The sequence below is a fragment of the Antechinus flavipes genome, chromosome 1 (genome assembly GCF_016432865.1).
Source record: "Antechinus flavipes isolate AdamAnt ecotype Samford, QLD, Australia chromosome 1, AdamAnt_v2, whole genome shotgun sequence".
In the NCBI taxonomy this organism is placed as follows: Eukaryota; Metazoa; Chordata; class Mammalia; order Dasyuromorphia; family Dasyuridae; genus Antechinus; species Antechinus flavipes.
The window spans coordinates 572,412,708-572,439,060 of record NC_067398.1 but is presented as its reverse complement, the minus strand read 5'-3'; the positions used below and the strand labels follow the sequence as shown (position 1 = coordinate 572,439,060).

Below are 26,353 nucleotides of genomic sequence, written 5' to 3'. Positions count from 1 at the left end.
ATTGCAACCCTTCTTTGAAGTGGTAGCTTTCTAGTTTTGCTGTGATACTTCATTATTTTGTCTTTTAATATGCAAAACAACATATCAACTGAAGCCCCCAAAAAACAAAGAACTGTTTTTTGGAAGGAGGTTGGGCAACATTTCTTTTATAAATATTTCATATTCCAAACAACTCAATTAAGTCAACCAGACTGGTTGCAGATACATTTGCAATTAGAGATTTCCTGATGACAACCTATTTTGGAGACACCCTGTTTCCCAGATATAAGGCCCCAAAAGAGGTTGTGTCTTGAGTTTGGCATAAGAATAATTCTTTGCTCTGGGGATGATCTCATCCTCTGGCAAAGTATGTTGCTTTGACTAGTACCAGGTTTTCAATGAGGAATAGTTTCCCCTATTTCCCAGGAATCCAAGAGCTGTCCATCACACCTGTTGATATGCTTACAATCCCTATTTCTTGTAGCTACCAGAAAACCAAACCAAATACTGCATTCCTGTTTCTGCCACACTAACTCTAGTTTTATACCCTCCTGTGACACAATCAACTTGGAAACCATTCCCATAGAACCCTGAAATGCTCACATTGTTCACACATGAGCCTCCCTGGGTAGTGCTACTCAAGATCTAAGAATGATAATGCTATGGTCCAGCCCACTTTTATGTACATAAGACACTAGTTTTGTCCCAATATGTTAAGTGTTCCCAAACATTTTCCTCACTTTGAAATTAATCAAGCTTCTGTTTGATTCCTACCTTTCCTGACTCTACTGCTCTATTCAGCTCTAGGTTAGAGGCTGGGTCTGGTTTGGTTGATATTAACAAGTCATTAGGATGATGTTATTTCCTTTTTCTTCTTTAAAGGTTTTTCTCCAAGAAGTATGGGATGGAACAATGACATTGCATTTTTGTTTGTGGGAAACCCTCTTAAGAAGTTTCTGTTTAGTGTACTCTCAAAGACATCATGACTAGTGCTAAAAGAACCAAGGTTTCAAACAGCTGACAAAAAAGGACTGGTATCTCAACTATCAGTTTGGATTCAGAGCATAATTTACATTGATGGATTTTTTGGGGATCTTAGTCCCAAATATGTTGAGATAAAGCTAAAGAATGAAGCTTGTGTCTTCAATCTGGCCCCTACCTTCCTATAGTCAGATATTTAGTGATGTGATGTGTAGGGCAAGTAGTCTATGCTGCCTTTCAGGCTTTCAGGATGATAGTGTGTCATTGTATTAATTATCCAACAAGAACATACAATGGCTTAGTTGCCCATCAAAGAAGGACTTTCCTGGAGCCACCAGTCCCAGTATTTTCTTCTGTTTCTTCCTGAGGAATGCACAGGGGAAAAAAAAATTCTTAAAAGTTTGTACCCTAGCAAGAAACTGGAAACTGAGTGGATGCCCATCAATTGGAGAAAGGCTGAATAAGTTATGGTATATGAATATTATTGTTCTATAAGAAATGAGCAGCAGGATGATTTCTGAGAGGCCTGGAGAGACTTACGTGAACTAATACTAAGTGAAATGAGCAGAACCAGGAAATCATTGTACACAGCAACAACAAAATTATATGATGATCAATTCTGATGGACGTGGCTCTTTTCAACAATGAGATGATTCAGGCCAATTCCAATGATCTTGTGATGAAGAGAGCCATCTACACCCAGAGAGAGGACTGAGTTTGGATCACAACATAGCATTTTCACTCTTCTTGTTGTTTGCTTACATTTTATTTTCTTTCTCATTTTTTCCTTTTTTATTTGATTTTTCTTGTTCAGCAAGATGATTGTATAAATATGTATGCATATATTGAATTTAACATATATTTTTGCCATGTTTAACATATATTGGATTACTTGCCATCTAGGGAAGGAAATGGGGAAGAAGTGGGGGGGGAACTGGAACACAAGGTTTTGCAAGGGTTAATGTTGAAAAATTTTCCATGCATATGTTTAGAAAATAAAAAGCTTTAATTAAAAAAAAAGTCTGTATACTAGAGGGCCTGTCCTCCCTCACTATCAAGTCCATGGTTACATAGGATACTAAATTTAGAGACAGGAGGGACTTCTGAATCCATGGAAAACAAGCCTCTCATTTTATAGATAAGAAAGTCAAAGCACAGACACATTAATCCTAATTAAGGATGCCCCACTCGAGTCATTATCTCAAACTTTTTTTTTTTTTTTTTTTTTTGGTTCTCTCTAATTTTTAAGAGAGACATCACAGGGTTCCACTTGTACCTGTAGCACAGGGGATGAGTGACAGGTAGATTCCACTCCTATCCCAGGATCAGAGACTGGAAACAAGGAAAAGCAGGAAAACTAGGGAGGAACTATTAGCCAAATCGGATTTACAGCTGCTGATAATTCAAAGAGATAAAGGCCTGATATGAATAAATTAAACTAAAACAGATTAGCCAAGGCTGTCCACTATCACCCTTGTTCAGCGTTGGAGGGTGCACACTTGCTCCAATGCCACTTTGCTATCCCTGTCCCCTATTATTCTATTAATCTTCATATCAAAACTTTAAGAAACGACTGCCTACATTTGCTACCTTCATGTTTTACACATTTTAAACTCTTATTCATTTCTCAACACTTTGAAAAGGAAACTACTCTCCTAAAGAATACTTATGATGGCTTTATTTGCTAAGTCTGATGGTCTTTTTTCCATCTTAATCCTCTTGGATCTCTCTAGAAGTTTTGACAGGTGACCATTCATAGCTACTGGATATTCTCTTCCCTTGGATTTTTAGATACTATTTTTCCTTTCTGTCTTACCATTCCTTTCCCTCCTTCTCCTTTATCTCCTGCTCCCTTGGTATGGGTATCTCCCAGGTCTTTGTCTTAAGGACTTTGTTCTCCCCTCTTTTTCTCCCTTGTAGATTTCTTGAGCTCCCAAGGATTTGATTAATTACAGTTGGGTCCTGATAAGTACAAAAAGTGATCATATTCTTATGAACTTATAATTATATCAATATGACAATTGTTTCCAGTGCAATGGAAATATTCAGTACTAATCCAAATAATGTTTCTACGTCAGGAGATCTGAAGCACTCAATTCATTTTTGAGCTAAATTGTTAAAGCAGTTTCAGAAATCCATTTAAGAAGTTGATATTTCTAAAAGGAATCAAGACTTATTTCATAATATACCAACAAAAGAGGAAATTAGATGGCAACTTCCTTTTCCCACATAACTAAAATTTGAAACTAGTATATGATGAATTTGAAATGAGTTATTTTAAAGATGAAACAATATTTTACAGGAATAAATATCATCATTGGTCTGGTGTAAAGCACTACATTTTGAGATCTGGCTTCAAATCTCATCTCAGTCACATGAACAAGTCTTTTAGCCTCTCAGTAAATTTTCTCATCTGTAAACTAATGAGTCTGGACCAGATGATCTCTGAAAGTCTCAGATCATGAGCTTGTTGATAGGAAAGGTATTTCCAAGTGTTAAGGGACAGGTCAATTCTCCGAGAGCTTCCATAGCTGTGGATCATGGCATCTGAAGGAGTTGCAGGGCAGCCTTTGCTGACACAGGTGTTGCAGACTAGGGATGAAATGGGTTGGAGGCAGAGGGAAGAAGAGAGAGGTCAGAGAACAGCAAGTGCCTCTCAGTCTCCTTGTATCATTCTCTCACTAGAGGAGATCCATTCTGGGTTGGGTCTTCAGCAGTCACTGTCAGGTGGCTCCCCTGTATTCCAACATCCAAGTTGTTCTACTACAGAGCTGCTCTAGTGTCTCATTGTGATGCACCCAGTCATTAATGCCTAACATAAGCATTTATTAAGTGCCTGCAATGTGTCGGACTGTGTTAAGTGCTGGGGATTCAAAAAGAAGCAAAAGGTAATTACTATCCTTAAGGGCTTCAAAATTTAAGGGTAGGCAACAAAATGCAAACAAATATATAAAAATGAGCTTTATATAGGAAATATATAAGTAGGAAATAAGCTATAGAGGGAAGAACTAAGAGGGCTTAGGAAAAGAAAGATGGAAGGATATTGAAGGAAGTCAGGGAAGTTAGAAGAAAAAGCATTCCAACATGGGGGACAGAGAAACTATCCAGAACTGAGTGATGGAGTACCTTTTGGAGAAGCAGGAGGCCAATGTCACTGGATCAAAGAGTTCATTTTGGAGAGTAAGGTATAAAAGGAAAGGTGGTGGGGAGGGATTATATGAAGGATTTCAAATGCCAGAAAGATGTTATACTTGATCCTAAAAGTAAGAGGGACTAGAGCTTGCCCCTGGATTTTGGAAGCTATGCCAGGAAAAATCTGAAAACTCTTCCTAAGATGGAAAGTTTTGAGTATCAGCTTAGGGTTGGACTACCTAGAGAATCACATATCTAGAGCTAATAAGTATATTAAAGGCCTGTTAGCCATTTTGAAGATAAAGAAATAAAGGATTACACAAGTATAAAAAAAGTGTGCGAAAATGTTTAGAGAGCCCTTTTTTTTAATGGCAAGGAACTGGAAACTGAGTGGATGACCATCAGTTGGGGAATGGCTGACCAAGTTATGGTATATGAATACAATAGAATATTATGAATCATCAGGATGATTTCAGAAAGGGCTGGAGAAACTTACATGAACTGATGCTAAGAGAATTGAATAGATCCAAGCGAACATTGTATAGCAACAACAAAATTATGTAACAATCAAATGTAATGGACTTAACTGTTTTCAACAATGAGGTGATCAGATCAATTCTGATAGATCTGTGATGGAGTCATCAAGACCCAGACAGAGAACTATGGGGATTGAATGTGGATCCTAGCAAGTATTTTCACCATTTTTGTTATTATTTGCTTGTTTTTCCCCATCATTTTTCCCCCTTTTGATCTGATTTTTCTTGTGTAGCATGATAAATGTGGAAATGTTTATAAGGACTGAACATGTTTAACCTATATTGGGTTACTTGCTGTCTAGGGGAGGGAGCTGGTAGGAAGGGAGGGAGAAAAATTTGGAACCCAAGATTTTGCAAGGCTGAATGTTGAATGCTATCTTTGCATATATTTTGAAAATAAAAAAGCTATTATTCTGAAAGAAAAAGAATCAGAATTAGGTTGTAAATCTCAGATCCCCTGACTTGATAGGATGTCTTTTCCCTGTGCTACAATATGATCTGAAGTCCAGACTAATCAAATTCAAAGAACATACAAGATGATGACTTTTTTTTAAGCCACAATAATAATAAGAACTATCTAAGAGAGGTAGTGTGTTGTAGTATATAATACTAATTACACCATCTAGTATATATAGCACTTTAAGGAGTTTTTAATCATGTTTTGACAATTCTTTGAAGAAGATGCTATTTGACACAAATGTAAACTGAAACACAAAGAGAAGTGTCTCACCCCCAGGATCACACAGCACAGAAGTGTTCAAGTTGGAATTCCAATTCAAGTCTTTCTGACCCTAAAACCTATATTCTTTCCATTTTGCCATCTTGATGTATTCTAAATAAATTGTTTCCATGTAAGGAAGGCCTGATTCAAATCTCAATTCTGATATATAATTATATTGTGACTCTGAACAAATCACTTAACTCTCAGTGCTTCGAGGAATACCTTCCAACTATTACAGAAGAAATGAACTATTGCATTTGTATAGGGAGTTTCCTTATCTAGGAGTTTTAAAAACCTAAGAAATTAATCACAGATCTGATTTTAAAAAACAAAAAAACAAAACAAAACGTCCAAGCCCCCTAAATTAAAAGGTAATTTCCATCTTGTATTAATGATGAGAATGGTCACATTTCCAAGACAGATCCCTGAAATACTAAAATACTTTTGTGCTATTATTTGATGTGGGGTCTGGAAAACTTGAATTCAAATCTGGCCTTAGACACTTATAAGCTGTGCAGCCATAAGCATGACATTTATTCTCTGTTTGCCTCTGTTTTCTCATCTTTAAAATGGGATAAAAACAACACATACCTCCCAGGATTCCCCCCCTCCCCAATACTTGGTATATAGTAAGTACTACATAGATGTCAACTACTAGTACTCTTCTTACTTGATAAACAAAGAAATGCTTTTTGAAACCTTAATGTATTTTAGGCAAATAATAAATACTTCACAAAGCTAGCAATTATAGAAATGGCTTACATCAGAAAAATACAGTACTGAAACCTTAGTGTATTTTAGTCAAGTAATAAATCCTTCACAAAGCTAGCAATTGTAGAAATGGCTTACATCAGAAAAATATATCATATAACACTTTTTATGAACAAATACAATTACTTTATCCTTAAAACAACATAAATTTACAAAATACAACAACATAGTAAGGTACCTCCTACAGTGAAAATTTTCCACTTTGTATTCATAAAAAAATACTTTGATGTTCTATGGGGTTGAGTCCAGAAATAATTACAATATCTTTAAAAGAGATCTCAGTGATACACTTAATTTTCAAAATATAGTTTATAATTGTTATAATATAATTTTCAAAATATTGTTGTAGCTGAACCATGAGAGAGAAAAAATGTCTTTTCATAAAATGACTTTCCCTCCTGGTAAGTAAACACTTAAAAGCTTTTATTCTGGTATAAATTTAAAGATGTTCCCCTAGAAACCACAGATATTTCTGGGTATGGCTGAAGACCCAATTGTCTGTTATCTTTCAATTTCTGTATTATAATTTTGGCAAACTCTTCTCCTTGGATGTCGGAGGTATCTAACATTTGTCTCACTTTTGATGTCCTTGTAGGTTTAGTGTAAATAAGTTCATAGTCTTCCTTCATAAGCAAATCCTTTGACAGAAGGGCATCCAGGCACTGGTTGAGGCAAGCTTCAGTCATCTGGTTCACAATGTCTTCCCTTTTGCTTTGGATCCACTGCTGGGCAATATCATTTCCCTGACTCTCTGATAGGAGATCTAATGGCAAAAAAAATACAAAAGGCAGATGTCAAGTTACAGCATTACTTTTCCTTTCAGAAATCCTATCATTCTTTGTTTAAAAAATCCTTGGGTGGTTCACTAGCACCTGCCAAGTAAAGATTATAGTCATTAGGCTGGCATGTAAAACTTTCTCTAAGTTTGGATGACCATACTATTCTATTCTTTTAAAATGTATTATTATGAACTTCAATAGCAACAAACACAATCTTTCCATATACAACTAATCAAAAAGAATCCACTCCAAATGTGCATGCAGACTATTTGTGCCCAATCTGCAGTAAGAGTCTTCTGAGCTAAAATTAGTCTGATCATCCACAATGGACACACAAACTGTTCCTCAACCCCAACAAAGTGTTATTGTTTTGGTCCTCTTCCAGAATGAAGCATGAAAATCATATCATAACAACTGAAAAATGAGGAATGTGTAGGATATTGTAAGAAAGGTGTTCAAGTCCCTGCCCTCAAGAAGCTTATGTTTTAATGGAGGGGAGAGGGACAGTTTTGTGTGTGTGTGTGTGTGTGTGTGTGTGTGTGTGTTATAGACATCCACTTTCTAAATGGGAGGTCATCTCAGAGGGAAGAAGTGAGGAGAAAGGGCTTCTTATAGAAGGTAGTTAGCTTAGTTTTGAAGGAAGGTAATAAGACCAAAAGGCAGAGGTGATGAGGGGAAGCATCACAGGCCTGAAGGACAGACAGTGAAAAAGGCAGTCAGGAGATAGAATGCAGTGTCTATGGAACAACAACATGGCCAGTGTCACAGGAGTCCAGAGAAGGAGGGGAGAAAAGTATAAAAAAGTCTGGAAAGGTAGAATTGGCCAGGTTGTGAATGGCTTTAGAAAATAAACAGAGGATTTAGTATTTGATCCTGGAGATAAGAAAGAGACCTTACAGTTGAATAAGTATGATTAAAACATGTCAAGGTTTGCACTTCAGAAAAGGGCTCTTTGGTCTCTGATTATAGGATGGACTGAAAGAGATATGAAGCAGAGTTTTCCAAGCTTATTCATACTACTCTGCTCCAGGCCAAATTATTCCCTATTCCTATATACATTCTGCCCTTTCCCACTTATAGACCTTTTGGGATTTTCTCTACTTTTTCCTGCCACACACTGAACAGCTACCCATTCTTTAAAAATCTAGATCAAATGCCATTTCTTTCAGGAAGCCTTCTTCGATTTCCTTAGTCAGTAATGGTCTCTTTCTCCCTAGCACTTGCCAAGTAAAGATTATATTCATTAGGACGGCATTTAAGACTTTCCCCAAGTTTGGATGATCCCACTGTTATATTCTTTTAAAATATATTATGAACTTAAACACTATTTCATTTGTACCTTTCATACACATGGCATGCATTTGTTTTATAGTTATTAAGTATGCATCACACCTATTTCCAAGTTCTGTGAGGGTAGAAACTATAACTTATCTATACTTTGTAACTTCCTTAATGTTTATCATAGTGTTCTAAAGATCATTTGAATTACACTATTAAATATAAAATGTATATGTAACATATCATTAATCACATATAATATATATGTATTATATAATATATATTTACATTATATATTATACATACACTATAAATTATACATATATAATTATATAAATTATAATATGTATATAAATATACATATATAAATATATACATATTATACATATACATTATATGTGTCTATAATTATATTAATTATAATATACAATGTGTATATAAATATACATATATAATTATACATACATACATAACATATTATACATATATACATTATATACACACACATATATGATCACATATAATATATGTGTAACATATCATTAACACATCACTAATCACAGTTAAATTGATCTATCAACTTTATAATAAAAATATATTAATAACAAACACCAGTTTATTTGCACCATCAAATGTGTAATAAATATATAATAAACAAATATCAGTTGAAATATGTAAAAAATGAATATCAATTGAACTATTAAATCTATTTCCTCAAAAAAACTAAGCCACCTAAACTTTGGGTTTTCATCTCACTGAATATTCTGTTAAAAGATTGTTTTATTTTCTTTTTGACACAGGCATTTGCATGGCTTCCTCTAGATGAAGAAGGAAATGAAAGTGACACTCAGGGCAATGCTAGAAAGTTGAGGTACTTTCCCAACTCAGAACATCTTTTCCACTTATTCTATATACACCAATATTTAAAACAAAAATGCCTACATTATTTTTTATTTAAGAAAATGATCCTTTAGTTTAAAATGATTCTCTTCCAGATTAAAATGTGATTCTGTTCTTGCTCTACTATCCTGATTTTTTTTCTTTATTTCATTCAATATAACTACGTCTGGAAAGTACCACTTATCAACATGGTTGCAGTTTTACTCATCAAAGTCTAATTCAAATGCCACCTATCAAAAAGCTTTATTTTATTCCATCCCACAGTCTCTTTTGCACTTATAATCTAATGTATATTATAACTTTTTGGAGCACACGTTTTATCTCTCCTATAAGATGGGAAGTTCTTTCAGGACAATGATCAAGCCTTATTAATTTTTGTATCACTCCTATGTAATTAGCACAGATTAAGCTTCTAAATAATACTTATGGAATTCATTAAAATTTTTTTTTCCCAAAGAGAATATATAATTCTTGCTTGAATGCTTGAATACTCCACAATTTTAATCAGCATTAAGTCACAGGCAATTCTTATGAGGGTTCCTTAACTCATGATCAAGTATTCATGCAAAATCATCTTAACCAATGCTGCTGATTGCATTTCAATATAGTAATATGTAATGGATAAAAGCAGCAATGGTACAGCCAGTAAAGCTCTGGGATAGGAATTAAGAAGACATGAGTAAGATCTGGTCTGAAGAACATCCTAGCAGTGTGATCCTAGGTAAGTCATTTAACCTTGGTCTGTTCCAGTTTCCTCTGTAAAATGGGATATGTACCTTCCAGGGCTGTTAGGTTCAAACAAGTCAATATTTGTAAAGCACTTTGCAAATCTTAAAATACTACATAAATGTTCATCACCATCATCATCATGGAATTAAGGACAAAACAATCAGGCTTACCATGAGACCCATTTATGGATTATTCAAATAATCAACAATATTATTTAAAAATATCAAGTAGCGATTGTTTTACCTGAATTTCCTTCAGCTCTGAGTGGCTGTATTACTGCTGAAGAATAAGTTGTCTGCTGGTTATACAATTTAGCCCTTTGGCTTGAAGAAATGTTATCATGCCCGCTGTAATTTGCTAGTGAATGAGTCAGTGTTGACAACTCCTGATTTTGTACTGTAAGACACAAAGTTGTCATTAGGTCATCATATGTAAAATATCCCTTACATCACTCTGGAAATCCCATTCCATTGTGTTCACATCAGTAGACATTAACTGCAAAAAGGCACCATGTTCAGAGCTGGGAATATGAGGAAAGAGGAAAATTGGACAGCTTAACTTTTACTAGGTAATATAGCATTGCACAGATAAGGACAGATAAGGATGTCTTCAAGAAAAAAATATTAACAATAAGGAAGTTAAGAAAGTCTTCCTGGGAAATAGAGACTTATTGTGCCTTGAATTTAAAATTTTAATTAAGTAGGAAGCAGTCTCTAGTGAAATCAAGATGAGAGTCTAGTTATGTTGCCAAGAGAGAAGGCAATCAAGATTGGCTATAAGAAAGGAAAGTCGTGATGTTTAGCACCTCACTGCTGACATGTTCATATGGTGACTTTGTATGAAAAAGTAGATATTCCACCTTTTCCAGATGGACCAAGTATATCATGGAAAATCTCCCAATACTTGCCAAACCTTCAACTGACAGAAACTTCAGGCAATTCACATGAAGACATAATATCAAAGGAATCCTTCAAGCTATCCAGAGATTATGAAGACCTGGGAAAGAAACTAACAATTGGGTGGTATTTTTGTCATAATTACTGAATTAAGGCACAAGCTTCCTGAGTAAAATAGAGCCAATAATAGTATCTATCTCATAGGATTGTTATGAGGATCAAATAAGATAGCATGTGCATCTTATTTGCGTATGTATAGCAGATGGTGGTAGTGGTGGGGTAGGAACAATAGTGATGGTGATGACAGTAATAATAATGATGATGGTAGTAGTCGTGGTGATAATAATAATGCTGGTGGTAACAGTATTATGGTGATGGTAATAGCAGTAATAGTGAGAGTAGTGATCCTGGTAATAATGGTAGGGGTGGTGCTGGTAGTGATGAGGAATAGTGATATTGTAGAAGTGGTATTAATAGTAATAATGATAGTGATGTTAATACTAGTAGAAGTTGTATTAGTGGTGGAGATGGCAGTATTAGTGGTAGTAGTAGTAGTAGTAATAGTACTAGTAAGAGAGTAATACTGGTGTTTGTAGTAATAGTAGTGGGGGTAATAGTATATGCAGAAAAGAAAAAAGGTAGATATGAGAAGAGGTGGCTGGGAAGATGATGCTTTAGAATGACGTTTGAATACAAGAATAGTAGACTTTTGGGCCAGTTCTATCTAATCTAATCCAATGAGCACTAGCCAGAGATGAAATGTATTTAATATTGGACATATTTTATTTGCCTAGTAACTTTCAGATCTGAACAAAAGAATTTTAACCTGAAAATCAAGAAGAAGGGAGACCCCGTCAAAGACTAACAGCTCCTATTTTGTTTCAGTTTTTTTTCCGAAGGAGAATGATGTTTGAATTAAAAGTAATAGAATAAAAATAGAGAACAAGGAATTGAAAAGTAAGGAGATGGAGATAGAGAGCTTTATTTGTTCAGAAGAGTCCAAATCAAATGACCATATAAGGTAGCCCCCCATTAATATAACAATTTGAGAAGATGATTGTTGATAATAATAGGTAGCTTTAAATGGAGTTATAAGGTTTGCAAAACTCTTTACATATTTGCTGATGATGTTTTAAAAAATGGTGCATGAGGAAGATGCTACACGACTGGAAATAAGGGAACATCTTCTTGACTTTCAAAAAGGAGAAGGTAGACTCTTTAAGCTATTGGTTTATGGTCTTGACTTCTATTTTTGACAGCACTGAAGAACATGTGATTAAAGGGAAAGTTTATGAGCCCTTAGAGAAGTGGTGAATAATCTGAGTCAGTCTGGGTTGCCAGGTTAATCTAATTTCCCTTTTTGACAGGGTCAGTAGATTGCTTTCTCAGGGGAAAGTTGTAGCTATGATATCCCTGAGTATCTGAAAAATAATTCACGTTTACCATTGTGTACAAAATGGAGAAAAAGTTAGCTCTATGATAAGATAGTTAAGTGCATTTGAAATTGGTTGAAGAAACAGACCCAAAGAATGGTGATTAGTAGATTGATATCAAATTAATTGAGGTCTTCAGGAAAGTATGGAATACGTATCAACTTTGTAAGTTGATATAAAATTAGGGTAGCAGTTAACTAACACACTGGATGAGAAGTAAAAATCCCCAAAGGTATTAAAAGGTTAGAATGTGAGATCTGTAAACTTTATTAATTATTTCTAAATTTTTATTTTAAATATAATATTATAATAATATAACCATATATATTATATATAATTATAATAATATAAATATATTTATACATATATATATCACATATATATGTAATCAGAGGTAAAATGAACCAAATAATTCTATGCTGTAATTTACCATCTTCATCAACATTATTAACATTAATATTGCAATGGATTTTGAACATACATAAGAGATATAATAGTTTCTTTCCAAGAATGTTAAATATTAAGAGAAAAAAGGAAAACTTTCAAATTAATACTGAGTGACAAGCTTACACACCAGAAGAAAAGACATTGTCTTGAGTGGTCGATAGAGACCCTGCTATTTCAGGATCATTCCTTGTCATCTCAGTTCCACATGATTCCTAAAATGAGAAAAAAAATCAATCACATAATATTATTTTTCCAAAGCTATTTAATAGCATAACTCCTAAAGAATCTGAAATCCTAAGTCTGCTTTTCAAATGAAAAATAATTAAAGCACTATTATCTATTTTTTTTTTTTTTTGTATGCTGGACCTGGTGTTTTGACTGTATATGGAACTCGCAGAGTAGTCTTGATGGGCAAGTTTGTATAGTGAAGAGGATACGGGCCTTGGCCTGACCTGAATCCTGGCTCTGTCTTTCACCAGCTGTAAGGTTGGGTTATTTAACTTTTCATTACTTCATATAGTTCTCCAATATTATAAATTATAAGTTAAAAATAAAATGAACAGAAAAGCAACTGAAAGACATGAAATACTTAACATAACTTTAATACTTAGTTCTGTTATCCATAAAATTTAGGGAATGATGGTAATGAGAATATATAATAACGCTTTCTCCCCCATCCCTCATCATACCTAATGAATATTAATAACCTTTTTATGATAGATAGAACATAAAATTTTAAAAAAGCCTGAAATTGGTGACTGGATATTGGCTTACAGTAAATAACTTAATCTGTTAACACTTGAGTTTCACCAAGTAGCACAGTTTCATGAAAAAAGCACTTTTAATGAATCAGTTATTTATTTCTTACAGTCTTACATAGGAACTAGAAGACAGTGATGTTTTATTAAATTCAGTTAAAGAAAAAAACTTAAATGCTTAACTTATTATATATGTAAAGCACTGTGCTACACTAGAGATAAGATGATAATGGCAATCTTGGAACTCAGGGGAACTATATTTTTCACTTAAAGGATTTGAGGCACTCTTAAGTAAGTATACATAATGCTGATGATCATATGTAAGGGGAATGATTAAGGAAAGATTTTTTGTTTTACTAGAGCACCAGGAAAATTTACAGGAAGAATAATTTCTGCTGAGAGATCCTAGGGAAGGTTTTATTGTAATATCTGAAACCTGAGTTAAATTTTGAAGAAAAGAGGATTTGATTAAGTAAAAATTAGGAGAAAGCATACTACAGGTATGAAGGATAGTGGGAAATAGGAGACAATAGGACAAGAATGGAGAGCAGGTCAACTTAACTGGATCACAGAAAGAAAAGGTAGGTTAGAGTCTTAATTGTAGGTACAGTCTTAAATGCCAAGTTAAGGAGTTTATATTTTGTCTAATAAATTATAAGTAGCCATTGGAGTTGTATTTTGTTTTTTAAATTAAATTCATGAACAGATCTTTGCACTGGGAAGGTTGCTTGACAGCTGTATGACAGTTAACTTCACACAATGAACTGGAACATGAAAATTATGTAAAGGGAGGTAGTTATTACAATAGTCCAAGAGGAAGTGATGAGAGCAGAAAGGAGAAGAGAGACTGGGTGGTTAGAGAAAATGTCTAATATTATTCCAAAAGTATACATCTGGATTACTAGGAGGATTGAGTGCCATAAGTAGAAATGAAAAGTTGAGAGAAGAGGTATGTTTAAAGAAGGTGAGTTCATTTTGGTACATGTCAAATTTAAGGTGTTGGCAGGTAGAGATGAATAGGAGGCAGAGAGATGGGACTAAGGAGGAAAAGCTAGAACTAGATATGCATATTTGGAAGACATTAGCACAAAGGTAAAACAGGGATATAATAAAGAAAGACAAGAAAATAAAGTTAAAGACAAAGCTTTGAGAGAGAATTAGGAGGAACCTGAGAAAGACATGAAGGAATAAAGACATATGGAGGACAAACAAGGAAAAACATTGTTATGAAAGCCAAGAAAAAAAGAGCATATCCAGAAAGAGATATTTGTCAGTAGTGTCACATGCCACAGAAAGGCAATCATAAATACTTGTGAATAAAGAAAAAATTTTAAAAAGTTAAACAAAAATTTATAGAAAGGTAATCAATAAAATATGTTTTCCTTAAGGTTAAAGTAATAAAACTAAAGTTAGTAGATTCATTGATTGCCGCAAGGATAAATGATTACTTTGATGAAGTTGTGATCTCAATGAATATAAGCAATATCTAATGATGCAAAACATAATACCTTCTTATCTTATGTGACAATAATTCATGAATTTTCTATAAGTTATAGAAAGAGGATCACCCAACATTTTGGGGAATTTTCTTCTATGTCTCTTGACATTTTGTGGATACCACTGGAGTGTGCAGGCTGCCAATCAGTTATCTCTTGCTGTTGCTACATGACTTGCTCCATTTCCTGTTTATATCTCTCTGATGATAATCACTATGAAATTTTTGTGTGAAATTATTCATTAATACAATGCTGCAGCCTATTCATGTCTTCCAATACACCTCTTTCTGGTCCTTTGAGTGATTTAGTTTTAATTATTTGTAGAGGGTAGTGTTCAGTGACTTGAAGTGATAATCACTGGAGGAAAACTGATAATTAAGTTATATATTTTTTGAAGCAGAAATGCTTTACTAATAAAACTGAGGCCATTCATTACAAGCTCCTTTGTCTCCTTTTATTTTTAATTTCAAAATTAACTGATCTTCAGTCTCTCTTCCTTTACTCCAATCTAGAATGAAGATAATCTCATCTTCTCGCCTCTCCTATAACAGGTTGCTGCAAATCATTCCCCCTACATCTTCAACTTCAGTATCTATCTATTGGCAGCTTCCATATTGTTTAAAATTACAGTTGGTCTCTCTACCCCTAAAAAATCTTATTCACTTGACCCCAACCAAGCATGCATTTCTCCTTAGTGGTTTATCTTTATTAACTTTCTTTCTTCTCCCCTCAATCACTTTTTAATCCCCAAATCTCTTGTTCATATTTATTTCTTTGGAAGAAAGAAAGAAAAACAAGAAAAGATATACAATTACATTTTAAAGTTTTATCCCTAGAACTATTGTTTGTGGATTTGGCTCTTAAGAAACTAATATCAGGAAAAGATGGAATAATCAACTGAGATAAATGTATGGGTAGAAGTTGCTGCTTTTATGTATGTGTGTATGTGGGTGTGTACACACATACACTGCACCATATACAAATATATGAGCACACATATATTGTTCTTTTAATTTTAACTTCTTATGAACCAAATGAATATATATGTATATAAATATACATAAATATATGTGTATATATAAATATTTACTTGTAAATATCAAGTATGCATATAGTTGTTTCTCTATTAATTCTCCCATTAGATTATGAACTCATTGAGAGCAGAGATTGTGTTTTTTTTTTTTCTTTTTGCTGTTCTTTGTATCCCCAGACATTAGTACAGCCCTTGGCACTTATTTAACAAATGATATATCTTTATCTATATTTATGTCAATATGTATATAGGTATGTAGTTCTATAGCCCAAGGTCTCTCTCCTATATTATACTTCCATATCACCAAAAGCCCATTTAACATTTTGAAATGGATGCCCTCTAGGAATCTCCCTTGAAATCTATTTCTCAACCTCACCCATTTCTATAAAAAATTCCACTATCCTAGACACCAAGATTTGCAACCTTAGGGATTATTCTCAGCTCTCTACTATCTGTCACCTCACATGTTCAGTCTATCCCACTGAATCTATTCTCCATATTTCTTTCATCCTTTCCCTTCTTTCCACTCCTATAATTACTACTCTCATTCAGGTCCTCATCATATCTCATCTGGACTATTACCATAGCCTCCTAATTAATTTTCCTATCTCTTGAGTCTATTTCCTACACAGCTGTCAAAGGGATTGTTTGTTTAAGCATATTGGCTAATAAGTGGCATTTATATAGAGATTTAAAGTTTGCAAAGTCTTTAAAAATTTTTAGATTATTTGATCTTCACAACAATCCTGTGAGGTAGGTGCTATCATTATCCCCATCTTAAAATTGAAAAATCTGAAGCAGAAAGAGGTTAAGTGATGTGTCCAGAGTCACACAGCTACTAAATGTTTAAGTCCAGATCTGAACTCTGGTCTTCATGACTTCAGACCCAGCCCTCTATCCACTGAACCATACTCCTTGCTCAGCACATTCCAGAGCCTTTCTATAACCTCTTGGATAAAACACAAACTCCTCTGATATTTAAAGCCCCCAGAGAACCTGTTTCTAATCTAGCTTTCCACATTTATTATATATTACTTTATACACACTATAGGCTAGTCAAAATGGTCTGATAATCCTTCTCACATGTGATATGCCATCACAACCCATTGATGTCTGAATTGTATTCCCTTCCCTCATCCCCATACCTTACAATAATTAATTTCCTTCAAAGATCAGCTTAAGTAACAATGAGATCCTTTCTGATCTCCCATGTTGCCAATGACTTAAGATCATAGCTCTACAGAACAAAGGTTCCTCAAAGACCATGGTTCTTTCTTCTTATAATATTCTGTAAACTTTTAAAGGACAAAGACTTCTTCATTTTTGTCTCAGTGCCTAGCCAAATACTTGATATAACAAGTGCTTAAGAAATGCTTGTTGACTGACTGAAGGAGAAGCTTAGGATTCTTAAAAGCACTGTACAATTTTCCAAATGCAAACAAGGCAGACATTCAGCTAGCATTTATTAAGTGCTGCTGTGTGCTGGGCACTGGGCTCATCATTGGCAATAAATAATCTTGATTCTCAAGCAGTTCACAGAATGATGGAGTAGATAAGAGAGAAACAATTATGAACAAAGAAGCTATATAGAAGTATGTGATAAATTGGAGATAATCAACAGAAAGAAGCCACTAAGATTAAAGAGGTCTGAGAGAAGCTTCTTGTAGAAGGAAGGCCTTTAGCTCTGACTTGAAGAAAGCTAGAGAAGTCAGGAAGCAGAGATAAGGAAGGATTTTCAGACACAGAGGAGATGTCCAAAGTTGGGAGATGGAGTCTTGTGTGAGAAATAACAAGTGTTATCAGTGTCACTGGATCATTGTGGAGAGGGTATAAGAAGACTGGAAAAAATCTATTCTGTCACCTGATAATTTATAGGCTTAAATCACTATCTTCTGCAGAGTCTGTCAAGATTTTTGTACTGATGGCAGCAGTGTTAACCTCATATAGAAATGAGAACCATTGAATACTAACTTAGAAAATCACATTACCTTTATATATGTTTTATTATATTTTATTTATTTTGTTGAAAGAGTATCCAGTTATATTTTTCTGTTATAGTTTTATGAGGTCTTAGCCCTAGGCCATGTGTTCAACATTTTTGATCTTGACAATAGGCATACTTTAACCATTTTTTTCCCTGGGTGGTCAAACTCTTTTGAGTAATTATAACTCTCATTTCTTCTGTAATATTTTGGAGATTAGTGCAGTCACCAACATGTCACAAATTGAAGGACCTTAACATTTGGAGAGAATCCTTCTTTCATTAAGAACTTATATTGAACATCCTAGGTGCCATAGTGGTCAGAGCAATGACCCTGAAGTCAGAAGGACCCAAATTCAAATGCTTCAGACATTAGCTGATCCTTAGAAGTCACGTAAACCTATGACTTCATTTTCCTCATCCTTCATTTAGCTGGAGAAGGAGACGGTAAACTACTCCATTATCTTTGCCAAGAAATCGCCCAAAATAGTCATGAAGAATGACTGAAAAAACTAAATAAAAAACCAAGTATCCTCCATGTTAGCGTACACTCTTAGAATATATCTCCTTGTGTTGTGTCTTACTTTATATGAATTATCACAGGGATTTTAAATAGTTCTCTGGGGTTACAGCTTTTATGATTTTAATATATGCAAAGGAGACAACTTGTTGGAGGAAAGTCTTTTTTGTTTTATCAAATTAAAAAATAATTATCATGCTGGGACCTTGTATTCTTGGCACCATTAAGTCAGTTTCTCATAATGAAAATTCTCCTTGGCATCTAGCAGAAAGATATTTATAATCTCCTACATGATGCATTAAAATAAGTTGATAAACATAAATTTTCACTTTCTGAATCACATAGTCATTCTGATTTTCATTCTGGCTAACAATGGGAATCAGAGTAAAAATAATAGAAGGAAACTAGTATTACGGAAGTAACACTATAGTTTCGTAGTTTGAAGACTCTAGTGGTAATCCAAGCTCTACTAATGGCTAACTCTATGACATCAGACAATTCGAGTCACCTCTTTTAGTCTTAGTTTCCTTAGTTGTAAAATCACAGAGATAGACTATGACTTTTTAATGCTTTTCAAACCTGAGAATATATAAAATAATATTTTACCTCCTGTGGACTTTGATCTATAGGTATGTTGAGAGAGTACTCCATTGTCTTCTTGGAACATAAAGAAATGATATTCGAATTATTCTGTAACTGAAGAGAAAAAATTTATACTTTTAGTTAGAGATGACTATGGAAATTATGAAAAGGTAGAAAGGTCTACTTAAAACTTAAATTCAATTTATTTTAACTTTTTGCTTATCACCATCTTTAATGATCATCTTAACTACAATGGCTAGAAAATTCAATATATTTTAGCCTAAACTTTGTATAAAATACTGTGTATTTTTGGATTTAAAAAAAATCAGTGACTTTTTCTTTAATCAATGAGTTTAATAAATTTTCAAACTTAAGTCTTTGATTGTTATTTTGGTGCTTATAAAATTTAGCTAAATAATGCTGACGCCAAAAAAGTTTCTTTGAATGATTAATGTAATGAAATATAAATATAACATTCATGGTAAACAGAATTGTGAGTTAACTAATAACAGAAAATATAATGAATTACTAAGGGTCATTTTTGGGGGAGAGGGAAAGAGTCTCAATTTTTGTCTCTAATGACATAGGAAAAGTTAGCTTTAGAAAGCATATACTGCTTGAAGCTAGAGATTGAAAGCTGTCTTCCCTTCACAAGTGTAGCTATTCACATATAGAAACTCCTCATCTTCATAAATAAACAAATGTACAAAAACAAAACAAACAAATTTAGAGTTAGAAAGGACCAAATCTAGCTCTCTCTCCTTACAGTGAAGAAACTGAGACCCAAAGAAGTTGTCCATCTATAGAAGTACTAAATGTCAGAGTGAGGACTTAAATCTAGGTCTTCTGGTTCTAAATCTAACACTCTTTCCATTGCTAAAACATTGCCCTCCTGAGTTAGTAGGAAGAATCAAGATAGGAAAAGCCAAAAGATATTTTGGAGAAGTTGTGGTCTTCTTTCCCTAAGATTTGGAGCACAGTGGTTACCAGCTAATATTTAACACAGATGGGACTTACCTTTGTTTTCTTCAGCTGAAGGACAGCTTCAAGAATGCTAATGTCTTCAAAGGTTCTCATAACTGGTTCAAGTTCTATCAAACATTCTAAGTAAAAAGGGAAATTCACATATTCATCTCATAAAAGTTAACATAAGCACAAAATAGTAATTTCAGCTACAGATTATGGTTGAATTCTATTTTTAACTTAAATTATCTGAACTTCTTTATCTACTTTTAAGATTTTCTTTTTTGTCAAGTCACAGAATTGGGAAAGGACTTAAACAGTTTTCTCTTGACTGAATGATTGTTCTTGTATACTTGAAATGGCTCTTGGAATAATTTAATGACCAGAACTTAATATCTTATGGAGAGTCCAAGGGAATCGATGGGAATTCCTTTCTTATATGAATTCAGAATCTCCCTTTTATATTCATTTACAGTTTCAAGAGGTAGATTTTTAGTGCTCTTTTGTAAATAACTGAAAATCTGGCTAGAGCACTCTAAGAATGAAGAATCGTCTGTTATCTTAAAGAAGATGACAGCCATATTTTAAATTCAAGCTTTTTTCTTTATTTTTTGTTTAAAATCAAATGCTATCAAATTTCATAATAATGCTTAGCAATAAAACCTTGAAAAAATCCAATGAAAATTCAGTTATTCAGCAACCACATATACAGTCTTTGCTATACATAAATATACTCTCTACATCAGATTAGAAGGTCTTGTCTATTTTTCTTTTGGTAAGCCAATGGAAATCATTCAAAATAATGCTTTAAATGCAGCAATAAAATATACAGGATAGCAAAAGAAACCAAAAGTAATGAGAAAAAAAGGCAAGGTAATTTTCTTCTCCACATCCAAGTTGACTGACCATCTGAAATCTTTTCATTGAGTTTAAAAATCCTTGTCCTAAATTTTAGTAACTAGAGGAAGTGCAATTTGATTTATGGAGTATTTGAGAAAATTCAATTTTATTTACATTTAAGTATATAAAGTATTGCCTAGCTCAATCCTTATAATTGTTTTAATGAAACAACATTTAGTGAAACATAATTTTAACTAGCACAACAATAATAAATGGCATAATCCAAGCTCTTGAAGGTGCTTGAAAAGTTTGCTTTTTCTCTTACACATTTTAAACACCCTTCAGTAAACACTCTTCTCAGTGCCATGTTTATAGTTTCAATCTGTACTACTTGTCTAGAAGAGATCTGCTAAAAAAGAGAAATTTCATCCCAGCCTATATCCAATTAAGTCAATTCTAAATGATGGGGAATGAATGGAATTTAAATAAATGACAAAAATTCAAAGCAAATTTAATACATTTCTTACTATTGTGAGGGTGTTCCATAAAGAACAAGTAATGAGATAAAAAATTATTATTTGATGTACCTTGATATTTTTACAGCAACTCTAGTTCCAGAATTAGTATGATCATTTATAATGGGGTTTTGATTTATTTAAAAAATTTTATAGGTATCCAAAATTTAAAAAACTATGTTTGAACTTTCTCTTCCAAAAAAAGCTCCAATAAATTTACTTTTTCATTCAATTCACCTGTAATTCTCATAAAAAAAAATAAGTGAAACTTCTTTAAGGTTGCTGATTTGAGATATTTCTTATGTTTCTTTGAGATACTTATTTAGCTCCCTCTGGAATTCTAAATTTTGCACACAGAATAACCATTCATTATTTTGTGGATTTACATTTTGATTTTAAGTTTAGTATAATATATGTATCTTTTAAAATTTAGACAAAAGCTTCACAACATGATGTATTTTGAGATAACAACAACAAAAAAAAGAGTTAAATAGATGTGGTGCTAATCATTTTAACCTGCCTCACTTTATTAAAATATTCCACTTCTTGGAATGTCACAATTACAATATGTTCATGATTTGGGGGAATCTAAATGACTCCAGATTAAATGAATAAACTCACTTAAAAAAGATGGTCTTTCATCTGGATTTTGTGCCCATCCAGCTTCAATTAGGTTAATCATCTGAGTTCGATGTGGAATATCAGGTGGTAAACTTTCTGTGTCAGTATCAGGTCGATTTCCCTTTGATACACTATACATTATCTGCAAGGGATTGATAACTTCTGTCAAAAGAGACATCGCACATTTATTAGATATTAATTAGAATTTAACACAATCAACATGTCCAAATTAAAATTAAAATAGGCAAGCCTTAAAATTTAATAAATGATTTTCAATGCTAAGAAAAAAAACAAAACAAAACAAAATAAAACAAGTTCAAAAAACAACTACCTGAAAAAAATCTTTAAAAAACAAATGGACTTTTTTAGCTTCTCCCAGTTACCTAGGCACAGAGCTGGTACTCTAACCAGGAGTGTGCTGGAGTCACTTTCTACTGGTTCTCAGGACCCAATTGTTGTTACATTTCATTACAAATCAGGGCTTGTGATTTTTTTGTTGCTTTTCTAGACTTAAGAAAGTGATGGAGAAAATGTTAATAATGTATGTTGTTTGTATGTTTTCAGAGAGCTGGATAGTAAACATTTGCCAGCACCATCTTGATCAACCTCCTGATTCCTCATCCATTGTGCTTTTTCTGTTTTGCTAAACATGATGCCTCAGTAAGTAACTTTTATTAAATATTAGATATGTTTACAATAAGATTAGTTTTAGTTGTGGATAAAGATGATCATTTAACAGGTTTTAAGTAGAATTAGGCAACAAACTTAATCAAATTTAATTACCTTCAAAGGGCTGCTTTCTGGACAAAACCTCCCACATGATAATAGCAAAGCTGTTTAAGGGAGAAAGATATTGAAATGTTTTATAAACTCAATTTGCATAATAGAAATAACAGATTTTCATTGCTGACCACAGTGCTATCTTTTCTTGAAAGAGGTACAAGGGTGGAATGAAAACAGAAATAATAAATGTCCAAAGAGGCCAATGTGACTAGTGTTTGATTTTTTCTTCTAAAGGAAGAGAAAAATAATCCTGCTTTTATTAAATTAAATTGGTTTTTTAGGTATGTTGTAAATTTTTATTACTCGGGGATATTTACAGACTTTATTAGTATCAACCATTCTAGATTAGTTTGAGTAGTCTTATTTTAAGAACTAGAAAATCTGACCAGATACTTTCAAATATGAGCATTTCATAATTTAGGCAAAACTAAAACTAAAAGTTTTCCTGTCTGACACATTGACTTTTTAAATATTGAACAAGATGCTTCCATTCCCCAGAGTCAGAGAAAATTAGGGAATCAAAATCATATCTTCACACATCTTTTTGGAATAACCTTTCCTCAAGGTTAAAAAATGGTTAAAAAGCTGGCTAAGTTCTGATAGAAAAAAATGATTTCAGCTATGTGAGTGTGGTTCACTTCTGAAATAAAGGCTTCATCATTTTCAAATTCCTAATTAGCTATGAATCCATAGAGGGCATTGTGGACAAACAACCCACTGTTTACTTTTGGTGGAACTTGTCTTTTATAGACATTGTATATGTAAAGTATTTTTCTAACTGCAAACCTTAAAAGGATTCTGGAAATGTCATATACCTGGATTAGCAGATATAGAATAGGTGTGGAATATAAAGGAAAAACCAGAAAAACTTTGGGGAGTGGGATGACATGGTAATACTTTTGGATTCAGGGAATGCCATAATTTCTGCCCTACAAATGAACTGAGAACTAATAGTATTCCTCAGACTAGAAACAGGATAAGAATAACAGTAAAATTAATAATAATGATGATGATAATGATAGCTAGCACTCATTTAGTGCTTTGAGTTTTGCAAAATGAAGTAGAAAGCCCAAGCTTTGACTTAGAAGTGAATTTGAGAAGAGATTAAGAGACCTACCAAATGGGACAACAATATCAACCTGGATCAACACTAAGATACTTCAACTCAAAGTTGAAGCAAAGAATAGGAATGAGCCTGGGTATCCTATACATTATGCCAAAGAGGCTAGCACATGGCTAGACTTTAGATGTAGGTGCTCCACCAAGTATTTACCAAGAAAATCTCTGAATGTGGGAGTGGAGATGGAATCAATGGCAATTATCTGAGGACACATTTTACTAAGTTTGATAAAGTTCATCATCAGGTTGGCCTTAACTCTTGTTAAGGTAGACCTCATGTTATCACACTTTGTTCTACAACTCTTGAGTGTACTTATCATGTTTGTTTGGGCTAGAATTTATATTCAGAGTGAATATAAAAAGTATTTTTTTCTGTTTTGTCCAGAAACCCTGAAAGTCTTCTCCCAGATTGATTTTTCCTTTTTTTTTTTTTTGAGTAGGTAAAAAAAGCCATTATCTACCTCATTTTCTAGACTTCATTACTGATATGTTATTGCCTCAGTCAAATTGAGACTTATTAAATATCTTAGCTTGAAAAAACAAAGCCTCCCACTGCATTTTGGGCCATCTCCAGTCATTGTGATCTATATCTGGCCACTGGATTCAAGATGTCTCTGGAGAGGAAAGTGAGGCAGGTGACCTTGCACAGCCATCTCTTGCTTAAATCCAATTACTTGCATGTCTCGGTATCACTTCCCTGAAATCATGGTCCTCTTCAAGAACAAAGGACAAACAATAATAATCAGTGGGAAAGGGGAAAACTTGCCTAGATGAAAGGCACACTTACCCATCCCCCAAACAACAAACTATCAGGCTTCCATTAAGCACTGAAATGAGTTTCTGGCATAGGATTTTTTGAAAAAACAAAACAAAACATTATTCTCGTTTTGACAGTTCACAGTTAGGCCAAGATAAACTAGGGAGGTATGCATACCTGAAGAGGTCAGGTATGATGGCAACATCTGTTGTCATGATTCTGAGGACAAAGAGGGTGGAACAATCTATGAAAATATAAGATAAATTGCAGTAGGACAATTGTGGTTACTTAATCTGGGGTTTTCCCCTCATAGGACCCAGGGTTTTCCCCTTATCAAACTCTAGACACATGGAGTTTGTCTTGAGCAAATTTTAATACTCCATTGTCTTGGAGTGTTCCTGTATGTGTTTGTTAGGGAGAGATAAAAATGCAAAGGGAAAATCTCTAATGACATCACTAGATGTATTGTTTATCCCCTTTGAATCTCCTTGACTACATTTAGAAGGTCTGACATAGAGGAGAATCTGATATCCAAACCAGTTCATAATTCTAGAGGACAGTCGGTTTTGTATTGATCCTGAGGTTATCACTTCAGATTGGACCAAAATTATTCCATGTCAATTTTAAATCAATTAAATTAAAATAGATAAATCAAACTAAAATAATTCAATGTATTGAAATAATTTAATTAATAAATTAGTTGAAGTTATTTGAAATAATTAAAAGCCTATCAGTTTTTAGTAAATGTGAGCTAGAAAATGGTTAAGTCAGTTTTTAAGGGAATTTTTTTAAGGGCTTATTATGTTCTAGACACAATGCTCAAAAGAAAGGTAAAAATACGTCTTGCTCTCAAGCAGCTCACATTCTAATGCAGGATATACAACTATGTACAAACAAGATATGTAGATTAAATAGGAAGCTGTATAGGAACTGGGAGCTCTACTTCTTGGCTCTGGACATTTTCCTTGGCTCATTCTTTTGTCTGCAATGCTCCATCTCTCCTCCACTCCATCTCCTTCCTGACTTCCTTTGTTGTTTCTGTTCTTTGTTCTCAAAGAGGACCGATGACATCAGCAAAGCAATGTCTTAACTTGAAAGTTACCAGCCTCATTCTCTTCTTCAGAGCCATATAGATCCAGTAACAAGACATAAATAAGGATGACTGGGGATGGCCCTGGATGCAGTAGGAAACCCTGGCCTTTTTAAGTCTTTCTCAGGTCTTAGTTTGTCTGAGGCAACATCTATTTATTCATTAAAGATAGGTAAGAAATGAGGCAAAAAAACTTTTTCTACCCACTCAAAACAACGTGGGAGGGAAAGGCCCTCAGAGTTTCTGGCCAAAACAAAAACAATTGTTGTTTATACTCACTTTGAGGCAATAAAATCTAAACAATGACCAACTAGGGCTTGGATTGGGCCCATTATTGTCCAATCTAATGAGAGTTAGTAGGTTTGGAGTTTTTGGCAAGCCAATTATCTCCATTTGAATTCCCATGCTTTAAGTCCTAACTAAAATCTCAACTTCTACCACAAGTCAACCCTTTCTAATTCTAGTGCCTTCCCTCTGTTTATTTCTTATCTAATCTGCATATAGTTTGCTTTGTATAAATTTTTTTTTTCTTTCTGTAGTCTCCCTTGAGAATGCATGCCCTCGGGTGAAGGAAATTATTTTTATATTTGCTTTCTTTTATATCCTCAGCCCTTAGCACAATGTCTGGCACATAGCAGGTATTTAACAAATATTTGTTCATTGATTAGGACAGTATAAGAAGAAAGACTCTAAAAGGTGGGAGGGATTGGGAA

General features: G+C 33.7%; 1 protein-coding gene across 2 annotated transcripts in view; it reads right to left on the bottom strand.

Annotated features, from left to right (window-relative positions):
• Nucleotides 1-5,254: 5,254 nt before the first annotated feature.
• Nucleotides 5,255-26,353, bottom strand: part of RIPK2 (receptor interacting serine/threonine kinase 2) — a 46,727-nt gene continuing 25,628 nt past the window's right edge. The window contains exons 5-11 of one of the 2 annotated variants that reach the window (XM_051970807.1): nt 22,675-22,724; nt 21,892-22,053; nt 19,970-20,055; nt 18,977-19,066; nt 12,710-12,794; nt 10,050-10,202; nt 5,255-6,883 (exon numbers count right to left, since the gene is read on the bottom strand). In XM_051970807.1, coding sequence (XP_051826767.1) covers nt 6,534-6,883; nt 10,050-10,202; nt 12,710-12,794; nt 18,977-19,066; nt 19,970-20,055; nt 21,892-22,053; nt 22,675-22,724 — 976 coding nt within the window. In that variant the 3' untranslated portion in view covers nt 5,255-6,533. The remainder of the gene's footprint in view (nt 6,884-10,049; nt 10,203-12,709; nt 12,795-18,976; nt 19,067-19,969; nt 20,056-21,891; nt 22,054-22,674; nt 22,725-26,353) is intronic. The other variant, XM_051970808.1, reaches the window with a different exon arrangement.